Genomic DNA, 27,172 nt, shown 5'->3' on the forward strand with positions numbered 1-27,172 from the left:
AATGACAAAACTAGAGGTTAATTACTTTTTTATTATTGAATTAAATTGTAAAGTCTACATCTACAATTTTAATCAGGAAGAAATGCTTTGCATTTACATCAAGGACACATTTTTTCTAGTGGAATAAAACAGACACAGACAAAAGACCAAGTACACATTTAAAAAATAAAAAAAAGACTACATGTTTTACCTGGTCCTACTTTGCTATTTTGGACCATACCTTTCCTATTAGAAAATTGATCTCACATACATATTAAGTCTGATTTATCTTCCCACATTTCTGAACATTAAATGCAGTTTCTCACAATTTCTAATTATAAACAAAAGGTTGAAAGCAATATGGGAATCAAAGTTTAAAAACAAAAAAAGTAAAAGTAGACTGCTATTACTGTATAGAGGCAACACTGAATGAAACGTGCTCCCTCTGTGGCTCATCTCAAAACACTTTTACTTGGAGAGGCAAGCATTTCTGATCTAGGAGTAAGTTTCCCACTGCCTTTGCAGAGACCAGACCTACGAATATTTCTGGTCAGCTGCAAAATGAAAAATGTCTACAAAATATCTAAAAGCTAAATATCAGACTATGGCTGATGCAAATCAAAATTGTGTGCTGGTCTAAATATACATCTTCAGCTTTTCCTTTTTAAAAAGTATCTTTTTTATTTCAGAAGATATTGAAAAATAACACATTTTTAATGTGCTTTATTGTCAATGACTGTAAAGTTGAAACTCACATGATTAAATCAAAATTTTTGTTTTACTTGATTCTACTGAAATTTCAATTACCTACTACTTTCCCGAACAAAGTTATACATGAGGTAAGTTTTAGCTAAAAAAAAATAAATCAACCACAAAGATAAAGTTAATCATTTCAAAAGTAAACAAAAATCATAATGCCCGCCTCAATTTCAGAGTTTAAAAATTTATGCATTAACTACTGTGTATCCAAGGAAAGTTTACTATGTAGTTTAAAAGCACATACTTTTTGCTTTTAAAAGCACATTCTTTCAAATCAAATTATGTTGGGAAATATAGGATAAAAAAAACTTGGCAAAATGCATTTTTGGTAACAGAAGATAATTCAATAATGAATCCAAATGGAACCTAAGACTGGTGTTTAAAATTTCTCACTTCTAAACACACACACACCTATTTATCTAAAAAATATTTTGGTAACGGATTGATAGAATAAATGTTTTGCTGTAAATAAAAAGTACAAGTTTCTAATTATAGCCTTATAGCTAGCTAAACAGTCTTTAAAAACATGTACAGCCAGCTAACAGTTCTCTAAAACATGTATAAGTTGCACCGATAGATCCCTGCTAAAAATCAACTGCATTTAAATGGGTCTTACCGAAGTAGGACATTCACAATACTAGGTATCTTTTAAAAAGTGAGTACAATAGGGCTACAACAATAACATTACTATTAATAAAAGTTACAGAAGAGATTATCACTGTACTTTTCCCCATAAACACCACCAAACTTTGTTGCAGTCACCAAAACTACAATCTCAAGTTACTTTTTCTTACCGAATTTCACGTTTCAGATGTCTCTAGTTTTTATTCAGCAGAGAATAATTCTTAAAATCTTTTCTGTAAGAATTCAAAGTATTTAAATGTGTAGCTTCACATTATACTACCATGTTTTGCCCTTCTTGTTTCCCAAATACACAAAAACAATATACATTTTTTCTCAAAAAAGAAACAAGATGTCCACATTAAAAAAATAAAGCCTACAAAAAAGTTCCAGAGCTAAAAAAGATTATTCATATGGCACGAAGTGATCTCCTACTAGTCCGAAGTCCAAAACATTGAATGAAGTCCATTTATATATATCTTGCTTGCTTTTCAATGGAATACTACATTTACTGAGGTGAAATCACATTTTTTTTGTTCTTGAGTCAAGTGTACACAAATTTTTTTAACAGTTATTAAAAATAGGAGACCAAGCTGAATGTGCCAAAGAGATATCATTCAGTTGACTTTTTTAGAGTCATTAGAAAGAAACTTATAGAATGGATTTCCTTGGTTGGTTTCCATAGCTTGATAGACCAAAAACAAAAAAAAGGCTATGACAACGAAGAGCAAAATTTTTATCCACATGGGAATGGAGCGTCCCTTTTTTGTCTTTTCTGACTTGACATCTGCCAAGGGAACATACTTAGAAATATATTTAGACGAAAAAGATTCCTCCATCCTGAAATCACTGAGTTCTAATGGCCGGCCGGCAGCCCCTTTGATTGGTCTGCGGCAACTAGCACTGTTGGGAGTGAAAGGAGGAAGAGAAAAACAAATATTAGATAAAGTCATAACTTAAATAACATAAAATGACATTATCACTCCTAATTCCAAACACATTCCTTGAGGTAAAACTGTCATATAATATAAACAGTGACATCAGTCAACCTATTTAAAAACTTCTACACATTTTTCATTTGAAGAGTTAGATTTGTATCTTTTATTAGAAAATAATATTCAGAGTATTATAAATATTCACTAAATTTGCCTTCTTAAGGGTTTTTCAAGCTAATATATTTAGGGGATAAGAGGAAAAAAATAAGGTAGTTTGGTTGTGATTCCTTCAGTCAGGAAACAATTCAACAGATATCTAAAAGCAGTCTTTTCAATTAGAAAAGAGAGACTCTCAGGAATAAAACCGATTTCCTTCTTACCAGGTTTCAGTTTAGATTTAGAAGTAAGAATTAAAGAGTAGGTAAATGATTTATTTACAACCTTTCAGCTTAACAAAGTTAATTTTGAAACTGACTCAACTTTCAAGAATATGAACTAGTTAGTGCTTAGAAGAATTAAAGTGCTCCCAAAAAGAACAGCTTACTTATGAGAGCAGAGGTACAGTAATTTTGTGAAGAATTAAAAATTAGAATTCGTTTATGTATGTATATATAAAATAATTATGTTGTATACCCTAAATATATACATTTTAATGTGTCACATATACCTCAGTAAAGGTGGGAACAAATAAATAAATAAAAATGCCTTAATTGAATACACTAAATAATTGTTTCAGTGTATCTGAATACCTAATTCCTGTTGGTGTAGCTGCTTCAAAGGGAAACATTTCCTTAAGAATATCCCTTTCTACTCTTCTTTCCTCTGTTTTTTCTCCCACCTAATAAGAAACAAACAAATAAAAAAACAACCAGAAGTTAAAATTTAGTGTAAATGTGCAACAATTAGAACATAATTTTAAACAGAAGCTTTGGAGAACAGAATGCACTTAAATCTATCCAACTTTTACAACTGCCATTTCTGAATTCATTATTGCTTAATTATCCATACATTTCCAAGGCTCTCTTCAAATTTCCTCAGTGTGAAGATATGTTAATGCTGTAATGGGGGGCACACATTCAAATAAGTTAAAAACAAAAAACACAAAAAATAAAATTTCAGTACAGCTAATATGGCAGTGTAAGTTCCCTCCAATGCTTTTCATTGACATTAAAAGTACATTGTTTCTTCCTGTTAATTTTGTAATAAAATAAATGATCAAATATAGAAGATATCAAATTAAGATGGATCTTTTAACAAATTTTAGTATATGCTTTTAACTAGAGAGTCAATCCAATCTTCCTAATTTAAGAAACATAAAATAATTTTTTAAACAACCTGATTGCTTTGCTAAATTACCTTTATGCCCAGATCAAAATAATCTTTGATAAAGAATCATTCAAATTATAACGTATCCATGCAGTTAGTACTTTAAAGCTTAATTGTACAGGAGTTAATCAATTCAAGTATAATACAAAGTCACTTTAAAGTCCCATTATCTGACCTTTCAATGAAAGGTAGTATAGCTTCCCCCACAGCCCAGGTAACACTTTCAACTCACATCCATTGTAACAAAGAGAACATATTACAAGCAGCACACAAATGAGCACTCCCTTGAAAACTGGAACTTAAAGAGGCACATAGTAGTAGCAAGAGGACAGTATTAGCATGTCATACGGTATTACTTTCCATTGTCACTAATAAAGTATGTCTTTAAGATAATATATGCACATAGACACACCCCCACCCCACAAAGAAAGCTCTGCTCCCTCCCACTCCAAAAAACAAATATAAATATTTCTTCATTAAAAGATCAATGATAGCATCGATCTAAATTTCATTCATTTACTTCAGCTCTTGTCAATGGTTTCTTTGGTGTTCTTCTGGGTATGTCTGAGAATTCAGTGATTGGCAGAATAGGAGCTGCATGCTTGAAATTTCCAGTCACCCTATTGACAACCTGCCAAGATTCAAATTATTCAGACTCAGAATTATCCAAACATAACAAAGACATGTTAAAAGAAAAAATGATAGTCGATTTCTCTAATATTTGAAACTTTCCCTTAACAAAAATTTAGGCATAAGAACCTAGAAATGCATTAGTGCTTCATATGTGAAGGAAGCCTTATTATTCTTTAAACATGTTAGCAAAAAAGTATCCTTATAACACTAAGTATTCTTGCACAATGAATTATATATATATTAAAGTGGCTACACTGAAAACTTCTAAAATTCAGAATTATATGGGGAAAATGAGTTTAAAATATGTTTAAAAACATGTGTTTGAGGTTTGCCAAAATTCGCCACCTCCCCAATTCTAAGTAAAGGATAATTTACAAAGAAATACCACTTGTATAGTTTATGAAACATATTTACTAAAGTTTCGTTGCTTGAAGCCATTATAGTTTCAGCTATGGGAGTACTCTCTGAAATTATTGCACCATCTATACGAAAATGTTCTGAAGTTTCCACCTGTTAGTTTGAAAACAAAACAAAAACAATAAATATAAAATAACCACTAAAACCCTACCAATCTGAGAACCCCATTCTAAGCAATAAGCCTTGCATCACCCTTTTCCTCGGAGTTCTTCTCGACCCTCTCGTAGATTCCCTAGTTAATGCCTGCAGAGGTCCGCCTTTTGAAGATCCACTTGTCCATTCAGTCTCAGTTACTCCAGCTTGAGAATAGCTCTATTCAAGCATCAACACATTAAAAAGTCATATTCTAATATCAAACACCTTAATAACGATGGCCATATTAGCATACTGAGAATCCATGAAAAGTTTCCAAATGCCAGCATTAGAAAATAATGCTATGCCCTCAAAATATTTCAGATGTATTGACTGAATAGATATGTAGGCATAAGAAAACACTTAAAATATGGTAAAATACATTAGAGTCCAACTATAGGAGCTCACATATTATGATAAAAGTGAGAGGGGGAAAAAAGACATCAATTTATCACTGGCTCCTTTTGTGACTTGCTGTTTACTATCTGGCTCCAGTATCATAGCTGCATCTCTAGCTGTCTAAACAAATCTTGATCTTGACTTGTAAGATAGTCATTTGTTATATATAACAAGTCAGTTTCCTCTTAAAACAAAATACAAATTTTATAATTGTTAGCATAGATTAAACATTATTCTTGTCGTACGGTTAGGACTATTTAAATAGAATCAGTTTCAATAATCTATACACAGCTATCTGACTTAAAAGTTCCCAGGTGTCAAACTCATCTTAGAAATAGGTAATAAAATTGAGCAGCAACAAAAATTTGATGGGTCATCTTTTTTGTGAACAGGCAAGCCTAAAATGTCACTGCCAGGACTCAGTGCCACTCACTCCTCTCTACTGAAAAAAAAAGAAAAAATGGTAATAGGGATAGACCACTGTCCATTTCCAGTCCCAGATTTACTTCTCCTTGGAAAAGTCGACTGATTTTCCTCATTTAAAAAATAATTTAGCAGTCCTCACATAACAGTTTGAAAAGCACTAGACTAGTGCTTCTACCTGAAGCTTTTGTTAAAATGCATATTCTGATTCAGTAGCTCCAGGGTGAGGCCTGAGATTCTACATTCCAAGGATCAAGTTATTCAACTTTTGAAACTTTTATTACCGGATGATTCTTTTAAATTCTTTTAACTAGAAGACATCCATCAATGATGAGTTATACTAGAATATGCTTATAGTATCACTTTTGCTTTCAAGCTAATATTTTATGTAGATAACTGATGTTTTTATATCTAAGTTAGTGTCTATTAATTTTAAAGATAGATATATTTTACTCTTATCTCAGGACAAGAGCAGTCATCCAATAAGTACACTTATTTGGCTGGAAGCATTGCTACCAAAACACCGCAAGATACAGACATAGTTTCATACATCTGGTTTTGTATTTATCTATATTTGGAATTGACTTTATAAGAGTTTCCCCTTTGACTCACAATCTGAATCTCTGGGTTTCTTTTCCAGCTGTCAATTAGGAAAAATTTGCTGAATGCAAACATTGTTAGTCAAAAGACAAATTTGTAAACAAATTACACACACATATAATAGATGCTTATTAATAGTTAAGTTCCTGATTATTTGAGTAGAAGGGAACACTAGTTTTAATCTTCAGTTCTCAATCCTGGTGGCACAGTATCATCTGGGAAGCTTTTAAAAAATACCAAGTGCGCCAATCCCACCTTAGACCAATTAAGTCAGAATCTCTTCTAGACTGGCCTGGGCTTAATTAAATTTTGTAGCTCCTGAAGGGATTCTAATGTGCAGCCAGGGTTGAGAATAACATAACTGACTTACAATGCATCTCAAAGCCAAGTATTTTTTTCAAACTACTTCCAACACTGCTTCCTCTTTAATAGTCAACTGCTCAATGCCAATAAAAATGAGAGTATTTTTAAAATTTTCTAGTTTGATAGTCTACCTGGTATTATCAATGTATACTCAATATTTAAAAACTCCTCGAAGAATTAAAAAGAACATTACTTTAAAGGGCTAATAAAGTTATCAATTATGCAACTAATACAATATAAAGCCTAGATATTTTACCTATGTCCATGAAGGTAAGGAGGGGGGAAGAAGAGACATATTTTTCCCTTAAAATTGGTTATCTACCAAATTCCAGGACTTTCCATTTGTTATGTTTTATTCTGAATAAATAACTGAAATAATCTCTTCATCAAAAATTTTACCAAACATCTATTGAAACTATTACACTTAATACAAAAAAAAGTTTACATTTTTATTAGTTATCTTTGAAATTAAAGGCCAAGTTCCATTTATTTAGAGATTTTAAAATTTTCTCCCATGGAAGAAAACACAAGAAATTCATTGGATGCCTGTGGAAATAGCTGGGAACAGGGGTAGGATGGACACTTTTCACTATAAATCATTTATGCTTTCTTTTGCTCAGGTTTATTAAATTCTTTGGTTGAGGACTGTCAACCAATTTTATTAGTTCTTGCCTATCATCTAATTTAGAATTAATCATCTTCACAGAAAGCTATCTTTCATACAACCAGAAAAGATACCTTGAAGACTGAAAAAAATTTTTTTCTACCAGAATCCACTATGCAACAAGTGACTTTGAGAAGAAAATGTAAATAAAAAACAAAAATTACAATTCAGTTATAACTACTTAGAGTAAGATGGACCAAGCAATTATTGACTGAAAAGAAAAACTCATTGCTACATAAAATTAGTAATGCGACTGCTATATGCTCGGTGGCCAGCATAAGGATTGTAGTGTCATCTATTTTCAGCAAGATGTTCTATAGAAAGACCTCAATTTATCATGGAGACAACAGGAGGAAGAAACAAAAAAACGCTATCAGGTAAAAAGTTATTCAGAAGACATCAGGCAGTTGAGGCACATGAGAATGAAGGGGCTGGGTTATTAAAGGAGGCTATAAATCTCATTCAGTAAAAATACAAGCTTTAACTAGGTTATAAAAAAAAATCAAGAGAATTAAAAGCCACCTTACTTTAAAGAACTATTAATTTAAGTAAAACATGACCAATATGGTTACTCATATTAACTTTTTTTTTTTTAAACAGCACCATATTCCTCCATTAGAGAAAGGTACTCCCATACATTACTTGTGGGAATGCGAAATGCTTCAACTCTTACACAGGGGAATTTGCTAACATCTAGCAAAATTACCCAGCAATTTCACTTCTAGATTTCCTGAAGATAAACTGGCTAAAACATGAAACAACACATGTAAAAAGGCTGTTCACTGGTGCACCTTTGCATTATTCAGAATAGCACATAACTGAATAATCAATAACAAAAAATCAAAATATCCATCAAAAGGAAAGAGGTTGAATAAATTACAGTAAATCCATAAAATGCAATACCATGCAGTGGTATAATGCAATGAGGAAGCAATGAGGAAGAAGGCTATACTATATCTTGACATGATCTCAGGATAAGTGTTTAGATTAAAAACAGAAAAATAGAAATGTGCAATGTAGGCTGTCTTTCATATATGGAGGGGAGCATAAATAAATATATAAATCTATTATTTACTTATATTTTCAAAAAGAAACAAAATATAAACCGAAACTTAATAAAAATAGTAACCTATGGATAGAAGGAACAAAGATAGAAGCCAGATTTCTGACTCTTTTGCCCAAATAAAACCATATATATATTCTCAAAAATTAAAAAATAAATATGAAAGAAAAAAATTCTTTCAAGTGACTTTAAGCACAGTATTTTGATTTTATATCCTTAACATAAGAAAAACTGCCCCCCATCTGAAAATACAATTAGCAGCTTTACTATTAGTAGTAATACTGTTATTTAGAAACATATATATAGTGAAAATTATGTAAGAAACAATATTATTTTAAGAACCAAGATACTCAGCATAAGAGAAAAGAGATACAAGTGTAACACCTAGAAATTAGCCTGCATTCATAAATTTGAGGAATTCATGACCTATCTTCTCTTTCTAAAAAGTAAGTACTCCTAGCTTTACCTACTGAAAAAGCCTAGAACAATGACAACCCAGTAGGAATGAACACCCTAGCATCCAGGCTGTAGGTAGCTTACAAATAATATTTTCTATTAAAAGCATAAGGGGTTCTTTGGAAAAATGACTGACTTGATAAGAGGCAGGAAATATACAGCCCAGGACTTCTTATTGTGCCAGCAAACAAGAAAGTATCGAAGACAAATGGGTCAATAAAAGGATACAGGAATCAACTCAGTAATTCCCAGTGGCTAAAGATGGTACAACTTGAATGTGAAAAAAGAATAATGACTGCAATTGATCATAAATCAAATATATAAAAACCACAGTAGTAAAAAGATATTATTGATCGCTTTTCAATATGACTAAAGCACTTTTAACTTGATAACTGGCAAATAAAAGGCATGTAAGCATTTATCCTGGCTCTCCTATATGAATTTTATTTCAAGGTAACTAGGCAATTCACAAGGGAAAGTTCTTTATAAAAGAATTCCAGTTATAGATGTAAAGGAATCAGAGAATTCCTAGATCCATTATTTCATTACTTCAAATGAAATAATGGATCTAGGAAATAATCAGAATGGCTGTCATAACCATTAAATGAAAGGGCGACGTGGAACTTTATAACGGATGAATCAGGCTTTCAACGCCCGAACCTATTACTAATTAATTTTAGCATCATCAAAAGGACATCATGTGTCTCTGAAATGATGCAATGTGAAGGCCACAACGCCATTTGTGAAGTATTCTTGTCAAAGTAACTGAACTCAAATCTAACCAACCCTTTAGATCTGTGCTGTACAAAATGATAGCTACTAGCCACGTGTAGTTATTTAAATTTAAATAACATAAAATTAAAATTTTAGTTTCTCAGCCATACAAGTCACATTCCAAGTATTAAGTGGCTACTTAATGAACAGCAGATATACAACAATTCCATCATCACAGAAAGGTCTATTGCACAGCCCCACTATAGTTCTAACTCCCAGTCTACAGGAAATCCAGGGTATGAAAGAGCAAATTAAACGACCCTTGAAGAAGGAATCTGCCAAATCCACAATGTGAGAAATATTATAGAGAACTAACCTGGTTTCTTCACCAAATAAATGGAGGGACGGGAAACCGTTTTAGTGGAAATAGCTACAGACTTAAAAGACAAAACAAGGGCTTCCCAGGTGGCACAGTGGTTAAGAATCCACCTGCCAATGCAGGGGACACAGGTTCGAGCCCTAGTCTGGGAAGATCCCACATGCCGCAGAGCAACTAAGCCCGTGAGCCACAACTACTGAGCCCAAGGGCCACAACTACTGAAGCCCGTGCGCTCTAGGGCCTGCGTGCCGCAACTACTGAGCCTGCGTGCTTCAACTGCTGAAGCCCGTGTGTCTAGAACCCATGCTCCGCAACGAGAAGCCACCGCAATGAGAAGCCCGTGCACCGCAATGAAGAGTAGCCCCCGTTCGCCGCAACTAGAGAAAGCCCACACGCAGCAATGAAGACTCAATGCAGCTAAAATTAAATAAATTAATAAAAAAAGACAAAACAAAATCAAAAACACCAAATGATATGTGGAGTTTGTATGGAACCTGATTTGAATAATTCAATCATAAAAGATATTTCTGAAACTGGAGGTTATTGTATGGAGAATGTATAAAGCTTTGAACACAGATATGAAAGATTTTATACACAATGCCACTATCACTCCAAATAAAAGTAATAATTATTTCGTATCTAACATATATATCTAATATATATAAATAAAAAACAGCTCCAATCTTTTAGAGATATATACTGAAATACTGACATTTTAATGTGTGAAATGAGATGATGGCAATGATTTGTTTTAATATACTTCAGCAACAAACAACAAAACCAGAGGAATTAAAAATGCTGCAGGGTGCAGGTGAAGATAAAATAAAACTGGTAGAATGTTGACAGCTGTTGAGGTTCTGTGACTGAAGGGTCAGTAAACTCTTCCCTTTACTCTTCCATATGATTTAAATTTTGTGGGACTTCCTTGGTGGTCCAGTGGTTAAGAATCCGCCTGAATGCAGGGGCCACAGGTTTGAGCCCTGGTCTGGGAAGATCCCACATGCCGCGGAGCAACTAAGCCCGTGCACCACAACTACTGAGTCTGCGCTCTAGAGCCCATGCGCCACAACTACTGAAACCCGTGTGCCCAGAGCCCATGCTCCGCAACAAGAGAAGCCACCACGATGAGCACCGCAACGAAGAGTAGCCCCCGCTCGCTGTAACTAGAGAAAGCCCGTGGGCAGCAACAAAGACCTAATAAAGCCAAAAATAAATAAATTTATTTTTTTAAAAAAAAGAACCTGCCTTCCAATGCGGGTGACATGGGTTCAATCCCTGGTCAGGGAACTAAGATCCCACATGCCACGCGCCACAACTAGAGAAGAAGCCCGCACGCCACAAAGAAAAGCCAGTGCAGCCAAAATTAAAAAAAAAAAAAAAAATTTGTATAAGGCCGTTGTCTAATCCTGCCTCTCATTTCCTAAATCTACTCTCTCCTTTGACTATTTATCCTGTCCCTCAGTTTAGATTCCTCAGGTCAAACAATTACCCCTTAAACCATATTTAAAACCATCTTCCCACCCTCCTTTTAACCTCTTATCTGACAAGTCAATGCATTCTTGCTAGCACTATACCATCTTGCCTACATAAACTGGACCAAAATTCTCCATGTCTGTCCATTTCAGTGTCCTTCACCAGATTTTCCTAGTTTCTCTTGCTCTGTTATTTCCTTATTCTTCAGAGTGCCCCTGCAGCTCTTCCCTGGCAACAACAGATAAAAAGCCAACAAAATATTTATTCCAGTCTTTGGTTCAATATTAAACCAAATTTTCTTTCATTCAAAGCTCTATACATTCTCCATACAGTCACCAAGCTCATTTCTAACAAATAGTTCTGAAATTCAACTTAACTACATCAAACTAAGAAAGACACATGGCTTAAGAAATCAAGAATACTTCCACTGATGATGTGCGACTTTAAAATGACAAAGAGAAAATGGAAAAGATAAATAGCCAACTAGACAAATCTTCCAGCTGGACAGAAAAAGGGTAAGGAAAATGACTCTAGGGATAGCTGACTTGTAAAGTGTCAGCCAAATCAATGCTTGATTAGTCAATGATTTGTTCTCTGTAAACTGAGTTCATTATTCCTGTGCTTATTTTCCCCTTAGTTTCCTACATTTTCCTTTTGGAAAACTGAATCTTGCCTCACCCATAAAAAGGTGAATTTTCGTCTAGAATAAGGAAAGAAAACAGTGTGGTCTTAGGATCAGACTAGCTTCAGAGTTGAGGGAAAAGCCACAGAATTATTATAAGACAGGCAAAAATAAAAGCAAAGTCAAAAATCTAGAGACAAAGACACAAATATAAAACCATTCCCCTGTTTTTTATTATATCAAAATTGCTTAGGTATTTCCACCTTTTAAAATATGTCTCTTAAAAAAGCAGTATGACTGGCTCTGAACCATGCTTAACACAGAATCAAACACAAACGAGACATTAAACACTTGCTTTTACAGCAAACACAGGCTACACTACTGACAAAACACACAAAGTTTAGATTTCTAGTGCCATTTAATGAATGCTTTATTGAGTGCGCTGGATTTTGGGTGTCAACTATGAACTAAAGGCAGGGACACAGGCAAATCAGTGTTGTCAGAAGATTACATATACCTGAATACAGCGACCATAAAGCTAAAGATACCTGATTGTGCTCAACTCTTCTTTGCTTGAGTGTTACCGGAGTCTTTGCTCTGCCCTTTAGTGGTTCTCTCTTCTCAAGCTTGAGCTCTATTTTAGAGTCTGGAAATAACATCGGAGAAATCATTACTCTCTGAGACACACAATAAACTACAATGTCATCCTAACATTACTCTGGAACCCTGGTTTTGGGGCACACTGATACATAAAATAAGTCTGTATATTAGTACCACCTCAACAGACCCAAACTGGTTAACTGCAATTTCTGTCTTTAAAAACTTTTCTTTTCCATTCTTATTTCATTCCATTTTTGTTTATCTCCCCCACTCCTTAATATGATCACCACTTCTTCCTGTTTATTCTTTCTTTTTTCTGGGACTAATAGCCTGAAACAAAGTAAAAACCCATGGAGGCTTTTCACTGAAAACAATTAGGAAGTGGGAAAAGTACATTAGAATACATAGTTGTTACCATTCTTTTGTCCATACAGTGCATTATTACTACATAAACAAAGGTTAGTTATTAAATTAAAATTTAGAATATGGAAGGGAAAAAGCTATAGTGAATTTTAAGACTGAAAAAAACGTGTATGGTATCAAGCCGCTAATAACAATAAATAAGTACAATGACATTAATACATAAGTGCATTTCAAAAGTCTGTCCTTTTTTGATGTGACTATAAAAACCCTGGGTACAATTGAAGAGGTAAGGAAGAACCTTGTTCACAGAAAAGTACAACCAATCACAGGTCACTCCTCTTCAGCCTCCCCCATAATAAAGTACCATTTCTTGGAAGAGAAGCTAGTGCATGTATATTAGCATATCACCATGATGGTTATTACCATAACAACTCAAATACGTATATCTTTTTTCATAGGCTTCAATATCCCATTCTCCTAGTTTTGATTTTATCACCATTTGAAGGGCTAGACTTTTCAAGAGACTCGATAAAAATTTTAGTTAGCTTCTACATTTTTTTTTTTTTTTTTTTTTTGCGGTACGCGGACCTCTCACTGCTGTAGCCTCTCCCGTTGCGGAGCACAGGCTCCGGACGCCCAGGCTCAGTGGCCATGGCTCACGGGCCCAGCCGCTCCGCGGCATGTGGGATCTTCCCAGACTGGGGCACGAACCCGTGCCCCCTGCATCGGCAGGCGGACTCTCAACCACTACGCCACCAGGGAAGCCCTTAGTTAGTGTATACGTATTTGTGGCCATTTATCATAGTATAGCAAAATTAATGTCAGTTGTCACTTCTAAAACTTCTATTACCAAAAAGTTACTTTCTTATGAGACAGAAATGGAGTCAACTCTTAAACAAAAGCTTAGTTTTGCATGAATTCAACGCAGTTGTGCTAAAAAGTAGTCAAGATAGTTATGTGTCTTGCTAAATATCTAGCCTAGTACCAGTCAGTCCAGTCTACTTGCAAGTTTCCCAAAAATAAACAGTGATTTTTTTTTACCATGTTAGTTCAAATAGTTCTATCTTTATTTAGGATTAAGGTATCAACTCCATCCCCCACCTCCCAGTAATTCTATTAATGGCTCTATTATCTATGGGACAATCTTTAGCATTATAAAGTCTTACGTTAACTCAGAACCTAAGAATCAGAAAGCAAAAAGTAAAGAACCCAATAGTAGTTGAGCAGAAATTGATTAAACAAATAAGATATCTGGTTACAGAGTAATTCCTCTTACAAACTTAAATTCCAATAGCCAATAAAAACATGGTCCTCATCAACTATACTTCAATTAGAAAAAAAAAAAAACACCCCAAACCCATGGTCCTCAAATAGAAAAAGAAAAAAAAAAAAAAACACCAAACATTTAATAATTTGAATATGTTCAGTTATACCATTGGAATGTCAAGTGAGTTTCAGTTATGAAATGGAAAAGGGATGCTGTTCATACACAAGTATCTAACTTGTTGTAACTCTAAGAATAAAACACACATACAACATGTTTGTGGAGACCACACAAAACTGTTCAAATTTAACAACTTTATTGAATTTGCAAAAGCATTCTACAGTAATACATTAAAAAAAAATCACATAGTACTTAGTAGGTACATGTATACATGTACATTTCAGAAGACAAATAACAAATAGAATTACTCCCAGAAAGCTGCAAAGATGGATAGGTTAGTCTAAGAATATAGTAATGGCTGTTAAGTCCTAAGGGACTGTATTTTGTTTATAATTAATACTACTATTTTCCATAAAAATACAAAGAAATTCGATTATCAAGTGCCTCTACAGTTAGTCTCTCTCATCTTACAATCACAGAAATGAAAACAGAGAATAATATATTGCTTTATATAGACACACAGAAACTGGGATATAGTATGATTTCTTATGACTTAAAAAAAACCTAATAACTTAAATTTGCTTTTAGAATTTAGCTTAGATTAAGCCTAATCATACATGAATTACAACGTACCTTAAAAGTGTTACTTATATTAAAAAAAAGTCCCATCTTTCCTAATTCATCTGACTATAATTTTACAGTGATGGTGAGAACGCACTATCCCAGAATACTATGGTCTAGAGCAGTATTTCTCAAAGTGTAGTAGACCAACTGTTTGCTACCAGTCCATGAAAAAACGAGGCATTTACGCCAGAATGTAAATCAGCGCACTGTCTTTCCTCTACCAATAAAGTTTTACCACAAAAATAAAACCTGTCATTCATCTAGATTCAAATTCTGGTACACGCTTATCTTATCTGTGGATCAGTAAGTTTGTAGACTGGCACTTTGAGTTGCACTGATGTGGACTATTACGAACGATACTGTAGATATCAGTAAAAACCAACACAAGTGAGAAAATATGTAGACCAGTTCTGGAAAGTAATAAAATATTCAGTAATATTTAAAACCATGGAGACTCAACTTATAATCTAGTTAATGGAATTTTCTTAGTTTTGAAGAGTTGTAAAATCTTAAAATAGGAAAGACTGAACTATGTGAGAAAAAAATGTGATCTAGAAAAGCTTTAAACTGTTAGTATCAGGCTTTCTTTCTGTGCAACTAAAAAAAAGGCAGATATATGTAGGCAATTACTTTTATACTGCAATTTAATTGGTATAAGTTTGACACTTTGAAATTAGCCTATTCTGGAGACTAAAAAGACCTTAGAAAATTCTGGCATAAACGTACTTCAAATTCCTAGAAAAGCTGCCAGTTCCCCCATATCAAAGATAAGATAGATGTCTTTATTCTTAATTTTATTAGCGTTTTTTTCCATGCTTTTTAATTACTTTGAATACTTCTCTTCCAAATAATGTTCCGCCTTTAAAGGGAGTAACAGCCAGCTTATTCTTAGAAGCTGGATTAATTTTGCAATCTTTTAGCCAGAGATATCGGCGACCTAAAGTGGAAGATCCCATGGTATAAGCAGCCATTTTCATTTCGTCAAAGGCAGCTTCACAAAGAAATGAGGCCGCATCATATGTTTTGCTTAGCATCCCAAGTGCCTGGTGCACGTGACTAGGATCTGAGCTAAGAATTTGTGCAGCCTGGCTAATGTCTGCCTGCATAGCCCGAACTACAAAGGCAGTATGGGTTGCAATCTGCAATGCTGATGCTGCAGCTTCATACGTTCCACAAAGTGCTAAGTCCAACTGTTTATCACAGGACTCAGGGGAAGCTGCCTGAATACCTGCTGGTGGAGTGGCTTCAGAAATAAACCCTAGGATTTCATCATCTACTTTTGGAACTGATAATATCCGTGTTGCCTCTCTGGAAGAAATTGGATACTTGCATGCCAATGAAGGCAGCTGCCTGTCAATTTGCTGCCACTCCTCTTCAATTACTTTTAAAATAGATTCATGGAAGGGAAAAGATAGTTCGGGGGCATCTATTTTGTCATGCTGTGATTGCTTAGACATTTCTATGCCTAAGGTAGTGAGTGAGTGAGAGACAACGGTTTTTGCAGAAGAAGACATCAGTTCAGATCCAGGTATATTTTGAAATGCCACAGAGGAACCTGAATCCTTTTCTTCTACTGACTTTTCACTGAGTCTAGGTAATTTTCGTGGAGGAGACAGGGATTCTGTTTCTCGAAAATTAGGTGCATCAATTCTCTTCCATATATTTTCTACATCCAGTGGGGGTGTAGAGTTAGAAGTCCCAGGCAAACTACCTACTCCACCCTGGACCAACAGAGAATTGACGTAATCTCTGATTGCCTTAGCCAGTGGTGGAGAAATTACTTGTGATCTCTCAGACTCTTCTAGTGCTCTCCTTTCACTGGAGAGAACTGACTGATCTGAAACATGGGACCTCTCAGTACATAATGGTTGAATTCCACTTTTCTCTCCACAGTAAATATTTTCTACTATGTCTTTATAGCAAGTACTGGTGGTTTCTTTAATCAGTGAAGGAGAAGCTGCAGCAGAGACCAACATGGCAGCGAGTTCATGCTGAGGAGATGTCGAAGAACTTTTCTCTAAACATCTATCATGGCTAGACTTGGAGGAAACAAACAAATTCCCTCCAGAAGCTAACTTCTGCATCTGTTCCCTGCCAGGCAAGGCTGTGGCAATAAGAGGTTCCCTAGGTGGGTCTCCCTTAGAAGAATGTACTTTCTTAGCTGCCTGTTGTTCAGTCCTGCCCAAAGGAGGACGGGTGGAGATTTCAGGAAAAGAAATACCCTGAAAAAATCCACCAGAGGGAGGAGTTGGAAGTTCAGAAAAAGGAAAACAATCCCTAGTGGACTTCACTTTCTTGTGTTCTTTCTTCTTTCCTGTAGAGGCAAAAGAGGCAGGAAGTTTAAGCATTACTTGTGTTTAAGCTGACTCTATTCTTTGCCTCTTTGCTAATAACATAGTGCTGTTGAAGGAACATTCAGAACAACCAATTTGACAGACTGTGCCCTGGCAGGCAATGCTTATGGAGATATAAACAATTTGAGTCATTAAATAGTCAGGAAATTAACAAACAAGTCATATGAATTAAAAATTTATAAGTGTCAAGTTGTTCTTAAAATAAATTTTAAAAGGTCGTTTATTTCATGTACTACTCGAAAAATATTTATATACCATGGCCAAATTTTCTTAAAATAGTCTACTAAAAACATGTCAAAATATTTACTATAAAGTTTTCTTGAAATCAGATCTTCTAGCAAAAACTATAAGTTTAAATGCTTATCAATATGAGAACAGAGAAAACATGCCATATGTAAATACTACTGCTACATATCAATTACGAGAAATAAATCAGACACATGTAATGAATCAGTAAGATCTTAATCTAACAGAGTAAAGAAAAGCAAGTGATAAGATTTAGCATATCACTTATACAGATCTTTTTTCAAGTATAAAATAATACCATGTAATAGGCAGATGCATATGAAAAAGTATTTAAAATCAGGCTGGAAAGATAATCATCAAATTAATGATAGTGGTTGCTTCTGTGGAGATGATACTTAGAAAGGGATAACTGGGGAAACTTTGTCTCTACTTGTAATACTTTTTTCTCTTAGAAAGATGAAATTTGCAGCAAAAAAGATAAAGAGTGATTTTACGTGATAAAAATTGGACATTTCTACTTTTCTGTTTCTTAGACTTCTCAACAAAAGGTATTTAAATCAAATTACTTGGAGGACTACTCTAATGATATGAACAAAATTTACATATATCTTGGAAATATTATTTAAAATTTTATCTTCTTCATGGTTACTGTATCTTATGAGTCTGAAAAAAATTTGTTTTTTTCGATTATATACTTTATTAACATCATATAAAATTTTACCTTCATCATTGTCACTGTATCTGTCAGAGTCATTACTCCCATTCTGTCTTGTATTTTCCACTGAAGAAGAAATCGCTGGCAGAGGAGTAGAAGACCTAGACTCTGTTCCGTGTTCCCTCAGTTTCAACAGCTTTTTCTCATATAGCTTCCTGGTTGTTCCTGTATTAAGGCAGAATTTGCTTTATTACTTGTAGTGTCTTATTTAAGATCCAGCTCAGACATTAGCTTTAGAAACATTGAAGTGTTACTTTTCACTGTTTCCTTTTCTAAACTTAAATGCTTAAAAATACGACATAATGGATTCTTTTCTAAAACAGGTGTTTTTCTGGGATGTTAATAAATGATTATAACAATGGTTTTTTGGTTTTTTTTTTTTTGTAGAATGAAATACATAAGAGATTGATTTGTCTTACTATGGATAACCTATTGAAGAGCCATGTATGACTGAGTATCTCTGACTGAAAAGTTTTGAACTTTGTGTAATTTCTCTAGTACTAAGTAATATACTTGCCTTTGTAGAAAAATCATGTTTATAAAGAGTGTACTCCTCTGAATTATTATGATTAAAATCCCACAACTCTAAGAGACTAATATGCCTATAAAGGCCATTTAGTTATGGGAAAAGTCCTAAAAGTCACATTTTTAAAAATTGAATATATCTGACACCTAGCACTGAGTAAATTTAAGATGTTAAATCATATTTCAATATACTGCTGCAGTAAAAATGACCTTTTACAGAAAATGTGTGTTACAAAGAGAAATGATTTGCCAATTAGATAGCAAAGTAAAATTGATTATAAATAATTTGGTAACATATTTCAACATCAATGATAATTTAAAACCAAAAATAGCTTTTACTTTCTGTTTTACCTAGCTATATGTCTTTCCCTGATTTCTATAAGATGAATAAAATGATAAACATATACTTTTTAGAAACAATACACATCTCAGAATGTTACAGTTAAGTAGTCTTAAGATGAACAGCTGGGGAGGGGGAAATAAGGAGACGCTGGCCTTAAAATTTCAGTTACACAAGATGAATAAGTTCTAGAAATCTAAGTATAGCTTGGGCTACAGTTAACAACACTTTATTACATCCTTGAAATTTTCTAGGAAGGTAGATCTTAAGTGCTCTCACCACACATACATGCATAAAAGAAAACTGTGAAGTGATGGATATGTTAATTAGCTTGATTATGGTGATCATTTCACAATGTACATGTATATTAAAACAGCAAGTTGTACACCTTAAAAGTACGTTTGTCAATTATACCTTAATAAAGCTAGGGAAAAAATAAACAACTGGTATACCAACATGTAACTTAATGTATGTTGATACACAATATCTTCAGCACCCCCCTTTTGTAACTTTAAATGAAAAATATAAAAAGGGTATCAAACGTCTGTTGGTAATTATACTAACAGGCTTATTATCATCTCTTGGGAAGCCGTACATTAAATAAGACAAAAGAAAGACAATATTGTAAATTCTTACTTGCAAGTACACTTATAGGTAAAAAACAACCCCCAAATCTACAGTATTCAAAAATTTACAGGGACTTCCTTGGTAGTCCAGTGGTTAAGCATCTGCCTTCCAATGCAGGGGACGTGGGTTCAATCCCTGAGCAGGGAAGTAACATCCCACACGCTGTGGGGCAACTAAGCCCACGTGCCACAACTAGAGAGAAGCCCATGTGCTGCAACGAAAGCCTCTGTGCCACAGCGAAGATCCCACGTGCTGCAACTAAGACCTGATGCAGTCAATTAAAAAAAAAATTTTTTTTTTACATAACTTAGAAGATCAAATAGAACTTTCTCATCTTGAGGTTATTGCCAAGACCCTCCAAAATGAAGGCACAATCAGCCTTGCAAACTCACTGACTTAACAGTAACCAAATGATGAAAATCCAGGGTATTTACTTTTAAGTTTTCTCTTTTTGGTTTGTTCTTTAGTTTTCAGTTTGTTCTTGAATTCCAATCAAGACAAGACTTTTTAAAAGGTACTTTTAATGATAACTGAAAGTGGGTACTATGCTGGGAATTGAATAACTTGAGTTCTTTTAACAAGTCTGTCACTAACTTACCGATTTGGATTAATTTGGCCAGCTATGTTACCTCAGATTTTCCTCAATTGTCATATAAGACCCATATGTCTCATCAAGTAGTATGACAATGGGCACAATACGAAACAATCTCAACAGAGGTAATCTTGGGGATTAATTAGTTCAATTCTCTCATTTTATTTCCCTCATTTATATAGTTAGGGAAACTAAGGTCCTGGTCATATAAATGATTAATGACAGACTGGTCCTTAGAACGAAAACTCTACCTGCTAGACAAGAGGGGAAAACAGTGTGGGGTACTGCTTCATAAAAAGATATTTGAAATTTTATCAGCTTACCCACAATAGGACCAGGGTTCACCCCATATTTCACAAGCTGATCCAGAAGGTCTTCATTAGAGAGCTCGGTTACATCTAGATCATCTTTATCTTCTAGTCTGGGTTTATCAGTTTTCTTTGTGGCTTTCTGTAAACGAAGTCCAGTTATCATTTCCACATGAATTTTAAAATGTTCATTTATTGACACTATATAAATAACACTGCATATAATAAACATGCAAATTTAACTTCAAGTTGACTTATAGTAGAGCTTAGCAATTTGATTAAATTAAAAGCAACTTATTATTCAAAAGTATTTTCTAAGTTCAGCTGGAATTATACAAACCTAATAAGCCAAGCAAGTAACTCAAATTTTAGATATTACTGTTAAAATAGTCAATTTTGGTTAACTATCTAAACAGGTGATGGCATCAAAAATTCAAAAGAGCAAAAAGTCTGAGTCTAAACATTTTCATCCAGATAACTATAAATACAATTTACTACTGGTTTTTCTATAATCCTTGAAAGTTTAAATTAATCCAGGAAAGTTTAAGATTTTACCATAAAGGTTTATACATGTTATGTATAAAAATGATTTCTTTTAAACAAGCATATCAAAATTTAAGAAGCCCAAATGAATATTCTTCTTGTAATACAGTGACTTTAAAAGCCAGTTTTTGACTCATGAAGGAAGTCAGACTCTATGGCTACATATCACCTCTGACACGGCTTTGTTGCCACACATAGTCTATATGACCATTTCACTAAGACTAGCTGAAAAGCCTGGAACAAGCTTTGAGAAAACTTTTAAAGGCAGTTTTTAATATAATTTAAGCAATGGCATTCTTTATTGGAAAAACTATATAAACTTCCAAGGTTAAACAGGGTAAGGGAGCAAAAGTATGGTTAGCTTTTAGGGTTGTGGCAGATAGCTTTAGTCTCAGTAATCCCAGTAACCATCAGAGGACAATATAAATGGCTGTTTAAATGATGGCCACAAACATCAAAGTCAATGTAGGCCCAAATTACTGTTTAAGGCAGAAGAGTCAATACTGCATCCTAGAAATATTTTATGCAAAATAGCAAAAATCATAAAGCTGTATGGGCTGTTTACTTTCCAGTGATGCTGAGGGGAAAAGAAAAATCAGGCATTATTTGGTCATGTATTAGAATTTGTTTTTTAACCAAATAAAAATGTGAAATACTTCATATAAAGAAGATAAGAACAATGATGTCAACTCATGAGAAATCTTCAATACAATTTTTAAAATGTCTGTGAAGTTACCAAGGGTACTTTCAGAAGGCTTTAATATTGTACTAATCTAGGATCATCAAGCTCAAATCTTAAGCAACTGACACCTTGATGCCAAAATAGCTGCCTAGAGTCTAAGAGTTCTATATATCAAATCCTTGAATTCTTTAGAGAAGACTTCTTCTTTTTTTTTTTTTAAATCAAAGAGACCTAATCCTATTCCAAAAGTGTGGACAGGTTGGGAAGGAAAACCCCATTGTGTAACATAAATACTTTAAACAAAAAAAAGCAGTCAGGTACAGATTACTTGTAGAAAAAAATCCCTCTAACCATAAGAGTGTTCAAATCCTACTCCTAACAAAACATCCAGGAATTTCAACTTCCTGAAGCAGCATGAGGTTTTCAAGAAATAATCTGTCTTTGGCACTCACTACATCCTGCTTACTTTTTATTAGTTATCTGTACATATGTTTTACCTTCTCCAGATGGTAAACTCCTTGAACAATAATCCTTAAGTCTGGTTTATTATCAAAACCTCAAAACTTTAGGAAAAGTTGCCCCTATTTTAAAAAGTCTTACCCCATTCTGAGTCCTAATATTGGGCCTGACAATCTGTATTTTGATATGTAGCTCAGGTGATTTTAGATGTAATATTTAAGAGGGTAACACAAAGCAGGAGTACTGTCATATTGTATCCCAAGTAGCTAAAATTAAAAAGAGTGCCTGACACAGGAATAGGTACCTGATACATGTTTTGTTGAATGAATGAATCAAAGTGCCATCTGGTGAGGGGGAAATAAGCCACTTATTTTAAAAAACCAATTTCTTATTAAGAAAAAACAAAGACTTAGCATATCCAAGCAGGAGACCAACTCCCTCACATTTTCTTAAAACATATTGAAACTCTACAGCTGTACAAGGAAATTTTAAGTAAAGGCCAATAAAGTGGCATAAGGTAAGTCAAATAGAGCAGGTGCTCATAACGGGCCACCTGAGTTTTATTTTTACGGAGAAAAGCTCCAGAAAAGTTAATGCCATTCTATGAAATATCAAATTTCATAAGAATAAAAATTGGGAGTATACATATTTATCAAGCCAGCAGTTTCAACCAGGAAGAAGGAGCCATTAGTTGTAATGATTTCTGCCTCCAGAGAGCTTTGTTCCTTTAAGCAAATCATGTAATCTCTTAGTTTCCTTTGGTCAAAATACCAAGTACCAGCTACATGCCAGGCACTGTTCTCCAGTTTCTTCCCAACTACCAGATGATCTCTAATTTCTTTTTCAACTTTTAAATCCAAAAGTTCTGTGATATCACCTATGAACTACTCTTATTTAAATCTCTACCATTAGTAGCAAAGATGCTGAAGTATAACTAATTATTACTACAGAACAGATTCTATTGAGCATTTATATACCAAATGTGTTCTAAGTGCCTTATATGTATTAACTTATTGAATCCTAAAAATCCTATGCGATAGATACTAATACCCCCATTTTACAAGAGAGGAAACAAGTCCAAAGTTGTTCAGGTAACTCAGGCAATCTGCATACCCAGTTATATGGTAACATTTGAGCAGACTTTACATATACATCACTTTCACAAACTTACCTCATCCACTTCTGAATACATTATGGTAGCATTGTATTGTTCTGGCATTAAATAAAGACAACAAAATTCAGAAATCACATATTGTAATAGCTGACGTGCTGTAGTTGCTGAGCACTAGACATCTTCACAAATGCAACCTCAAGTAATCCTCTAAGTTGCTATTAGATTATTCCTATTTCAGATGAAAACTGAGCATCTGATAGGCAATGCTCTTTGTTCGAGGTCATCTGAATAAGGGCAGAACTGGAATTTGAATCTATAATTCTGATTCAAAAGTCTGTACACTTAACATCTTACTGTAGAATATAGTGGTCAATTTATGATTTAACTTTTACTATCTAACATGCTCTTTACTGTTCTGTTCCATGTCATTAAATATTTCCTGTTAAGAATTCATAATTTATCAGATCAGACCATTCAAGAATGCTATGCTCCAATAGATTCCAAACAGCTACACTGCTTTGCACCCTGAACTAAAAGGCAGACCGTCAACTCTGTATGTAAATGTTTATTTTTGTGTTGACAATGCTGATAATTTCATCACTGGAAAATACTGGTTACCATCAAGATGCATAAAAAGCATAGAAATAAGAAAACTAAAAACGAAAACGAAATTTTGAACATGCAAATATTTTGTCCTATCACACCAAGTGTACCTGACCATGGCAATGGCTGAAATGAAACAATTTCTCCTATAGTTAAAAATACTCTTCATAAACCCATGTTTAAATCGAAGGTATATGCTATGTCCTTGGCTAAATCCATGTTAATGTTTGTTTTAAAATGTTAAAAATTCACCATTTAAAAAAATCTGCCTTATCTGAAACTGTCAAACATAATTTGGCTTTCTCCTAGATCATAAATATTCTTTAAGAAATGTGACTCTACACTGTTATTACACATGGGGCTAACAATGACTAGAACGTAAATATTGTACATATAAAAGGAGGATAATTTTATATACCAATTATTATAAATGGTCTAAGGTTGTCTTCTTATAAATTCAATATATTTTTTCCCTATGCCTGATAAAAAAATTTATCAGACTCCTTAGTTAAATTAGGACTCATTTTTACTTAATGTGCTTTTAAAGAGGAAAATGACGTTACTGACCAACTACCACTATAAACTTTTTCAAGTTGTTGACACCACCGCACCCAGCCCAGGGTACACATTTTTGAGTTTTAAATACACAAGGTAGAAAAAACTTAAAGCTGTCTTTGTCACAGTTGATATCTATATGGATTCAAACATTGAGATACAAGCTACTGGACATAGGAGGTTCTCTTAAAAAATTAACTATGGTGGTTGGCAGGTCTGCAGAAATCAAACTCCTGCAGTTAAGAGCGCATGACAGGAACTCAAAAATGTTGCATAATTGAACCGAAATTAAAAAATTTTACATTCAGGTCTTCTTACACCCCAAAGAACACAGGGTAGATTGGGACATACCCTCTTTCAAAAAGCTGAAGGAAAAACATCAAAACCGAGACAGCTGTTTCTGTCGACAGCGAGAATCATCATCAAAATAATAATGAATAATCCTATCATAAACATACAACCAAATACTTCCACAGCTCAAGAATGATACGTTTGCACAGGAGACCAACATAAGGTTCTATAGAAGACTTAATAGTTTGAATATTACTTTCGTTTTCAGAGGGGTTGGGGAGAAACAGGTAAGGGATATACTTTATTTCAAAAATAAATTTCTTATTATGGAGTACAGTGGCTTTCTTCAAATCCAAAAACAAGACATGAGAAACAAGAAGATGCGATTGATCTTTTACTTATCAAACCAATATTTATTTGGCACTACGATGTGCCATGCATCGATTTAAGACATAAGGTTTTCAATTTCTCTAAAGCCCAGGCTAAGATTTAACTAAATCTACATGTGTCTATTATATCTTTACTTCATTTCCATCTGGGTAGTCCAGAAAATACATTGGATAAATTTTTTAAAACTAAAGTTAAGATAACTTTGAAAGAAGCAGTCATTTTGAGTTATACTAGTAATCAGTACAACTCTGAACTCCACCTTCAATGTTTTACAAAGCATTGTACTTTACACCAGTCACTAGTTTTAACTACATTCTATTATGAGTTGCAGCCTGATAACCAGGCTGATTCATACTAAAGCACATAAAACCCCAGAGGACAAAACCCAACTATTCTCAAACGAAATATGCATTTGCTGGAGCCAATCTGAGTTTACCCGGGATTAGATATCCCAAATTGCAACACTGACAGAGCAGAATGTCATGAAATAAACATTTCTTCTGATTCCGAAGCTTCTCCTTTCTTCATGCAAATACACCAAAAGGAAAAACAACCCCCAAAACCCCTAAAACCCAAGCCCTAAGTAACTAGAATTTTTAAATATTTGAGCGTCTATGATAACCGCTCAAAGGTGTATTTTAAAATGCTCGTTTAATTTAGAGTAACGCTGCCCCGCCAAAAGACGGCCTGCTACTGGAAAGGAGTACCACAAACAAGAAAAACATAAACCGTTCAAAAAGCCCTCCATATGCAAAAAACATAAAAAGGCGGGAATTTCTTTATTTCAAATTTTGGTTAGGTATCAGTATGTCACAAATTGCCCTCCAGGGAGCGCTCTGAGACCCGGTTACTAGTCATTTCTGTTAATAAAGCGGGAAAACGCTCAAACGTAACCTGTAGCCATTTCGAACTGACCCTTCTTAGGGCTTTCGAAAAGGGCAGGGAAGTCCCAGTCCAGCTGCCCACTCCCGGCGGCCGGGCGTCCAGGGACACAGAGCTGCCTGCGCGCGCCCATCAACCGCACGCAACCCGAGAGCAAACGCCAACTTCACACCCCCCGACACACCGCGGCTAAAACGCGCGCCCCGCGGCCCTAACTTCGGGGCTCTCCTCTCCGGCGCCCTTCCCTCTCAGAGCCCGAGATTCCGCGGCGAAGGGGCCGAGCCCGGCGTCCGCAGACCCAGAGGCCAGCCCCCCGGGCGGGTGGGGGGATAGCCCCACCGCCGAGGAGGCCCGACCGAGGGCTGCGAGCGCGCGCGCGCGCGGGGGGGGGAGCGCCCACCGCTAAACGCCCGCCTTTGTGGCCCCGGCCGTGCGTCCTTACCCTGCCGACGGCGGCGCGGCTACGGCCCGCGGCGGCGGCCCCGGAGCCCAGGACCGGGGTAGGTTCGCGCTCTTCGTCGCTGGAGAAGTCCGGGGGCCCCTTGCTGTTGGCGCCGGCGGCGAGAGGCGGCCGGTTGCGCGCCGTGAGGTGCTGCAGGTAGAGCTGCACGTACACGTCTTTGCGCTGCTCCCCGGCCGGGAGCGTCACATTGTTGGCGACCAACTCACTCTTCAACTTCTCTTTCGTCAGGACCGAGGGGTCTTCCAGGAACTCCGGCATCTCGGCGGCGGCGAATCCCCTTCCCCGCAGCCGTTGCACCCGCCGCTCACGCCGGCGCGCTCGCTCCTCGCCCGGGGGGGGGGTGGGGGGCCGCGCTACCGCCTCCGAGTCTCACAGCTCTCGGCCGGGACTTGCGTCACGGAGCACAGCGGAAACTCGCGCACACAAAGCCAAGCCAACGCCGGACACAAAAGCCCTTGCAGAACAAGCGGGGCCCAGTGCAGCCAAGCCAGGAGTCCGCACCAACCCCAGCGCACACCCCACGGCCAAGGGAGAGCAGGCTCTTCGCCCACGCC

The 27,172-nt window shown here is 35.5% G+C and overlaps 1 protein-coding gene across 3 annotated transcripts; it reads right to left on the minus strand.

Annotated features, from left to right (window-relative positions):
* Nucleotides 1-27,172, minus strand: TMPO (thymopoietin). Of its 3 annotated transcripts, XM_060111811.1 has the most exons (9): nucleotides 26,598-27,170; nucleotides 20,652-20,778; nucleotides 18,251-18,409; nucleotides 12,507-12,604; nucleotides 4,863-4,982; nucleotides 4,668-4,763; nucleotides 4,141-4,251; nucleotides 3,044-3,132; nucleotides 8-2,262 (listed from the first exon to the last, which is right to left on the minus strand). In XM_060111811.1, exons 1-9 carry the CDS (start codon nucleotides 26,874-26,876, stop codon nucleotides 1,977-1,979), a joined length of 1,365 nt encoding a protein of 454 aa, XP_059967794.1. In that variant the 5' UTR covers nucleotides 26,877-27,170; the 3' UTR covers nucleotides 8-1,976. The 3 variants fall into 3 exon arrangements, with proteins under 3 accessions (XP_059967795.1, XP_059967794.1, XP_059967793.1); XM_060111812.1 differs by lacking the exons at nucleotides 4,141-4,251; nucleotides 4,668-4,763; nucleotides 4,863-4,982 and having other exon boundaries at nucleotides 1-2,262; nucleotides 26,598-26,894; XM_060111810.1 differs by lacking the exons at nucleotides 8-2,262; nucleotides 3,044-3,132; nucleotides 4,141-4,251; ... (1 more) ...; nucleotides 4,863-4,982; nucleotides 12,507-12,604 and adding an exon at nucleotides 14,509-17,243 and having other exon boundaries at nucleotides 26,598-27,172.

This window comes from Mesoplodon densirostris, chromosome 11 (assembly GCF_025265405.1).
Source record: "Mesoplodon densirostris isolate mMesDen1 chromosome 11, mMesDen1 primary haplotype, whole genome shotgun sequence".
NCBI classification, from domain to species: Eukaryota; Metazoa; Chordata; class Mammalia; order Artiodactyla; family Ziphiidae; genus Mesoplodon; species Mesoplodon densirostris.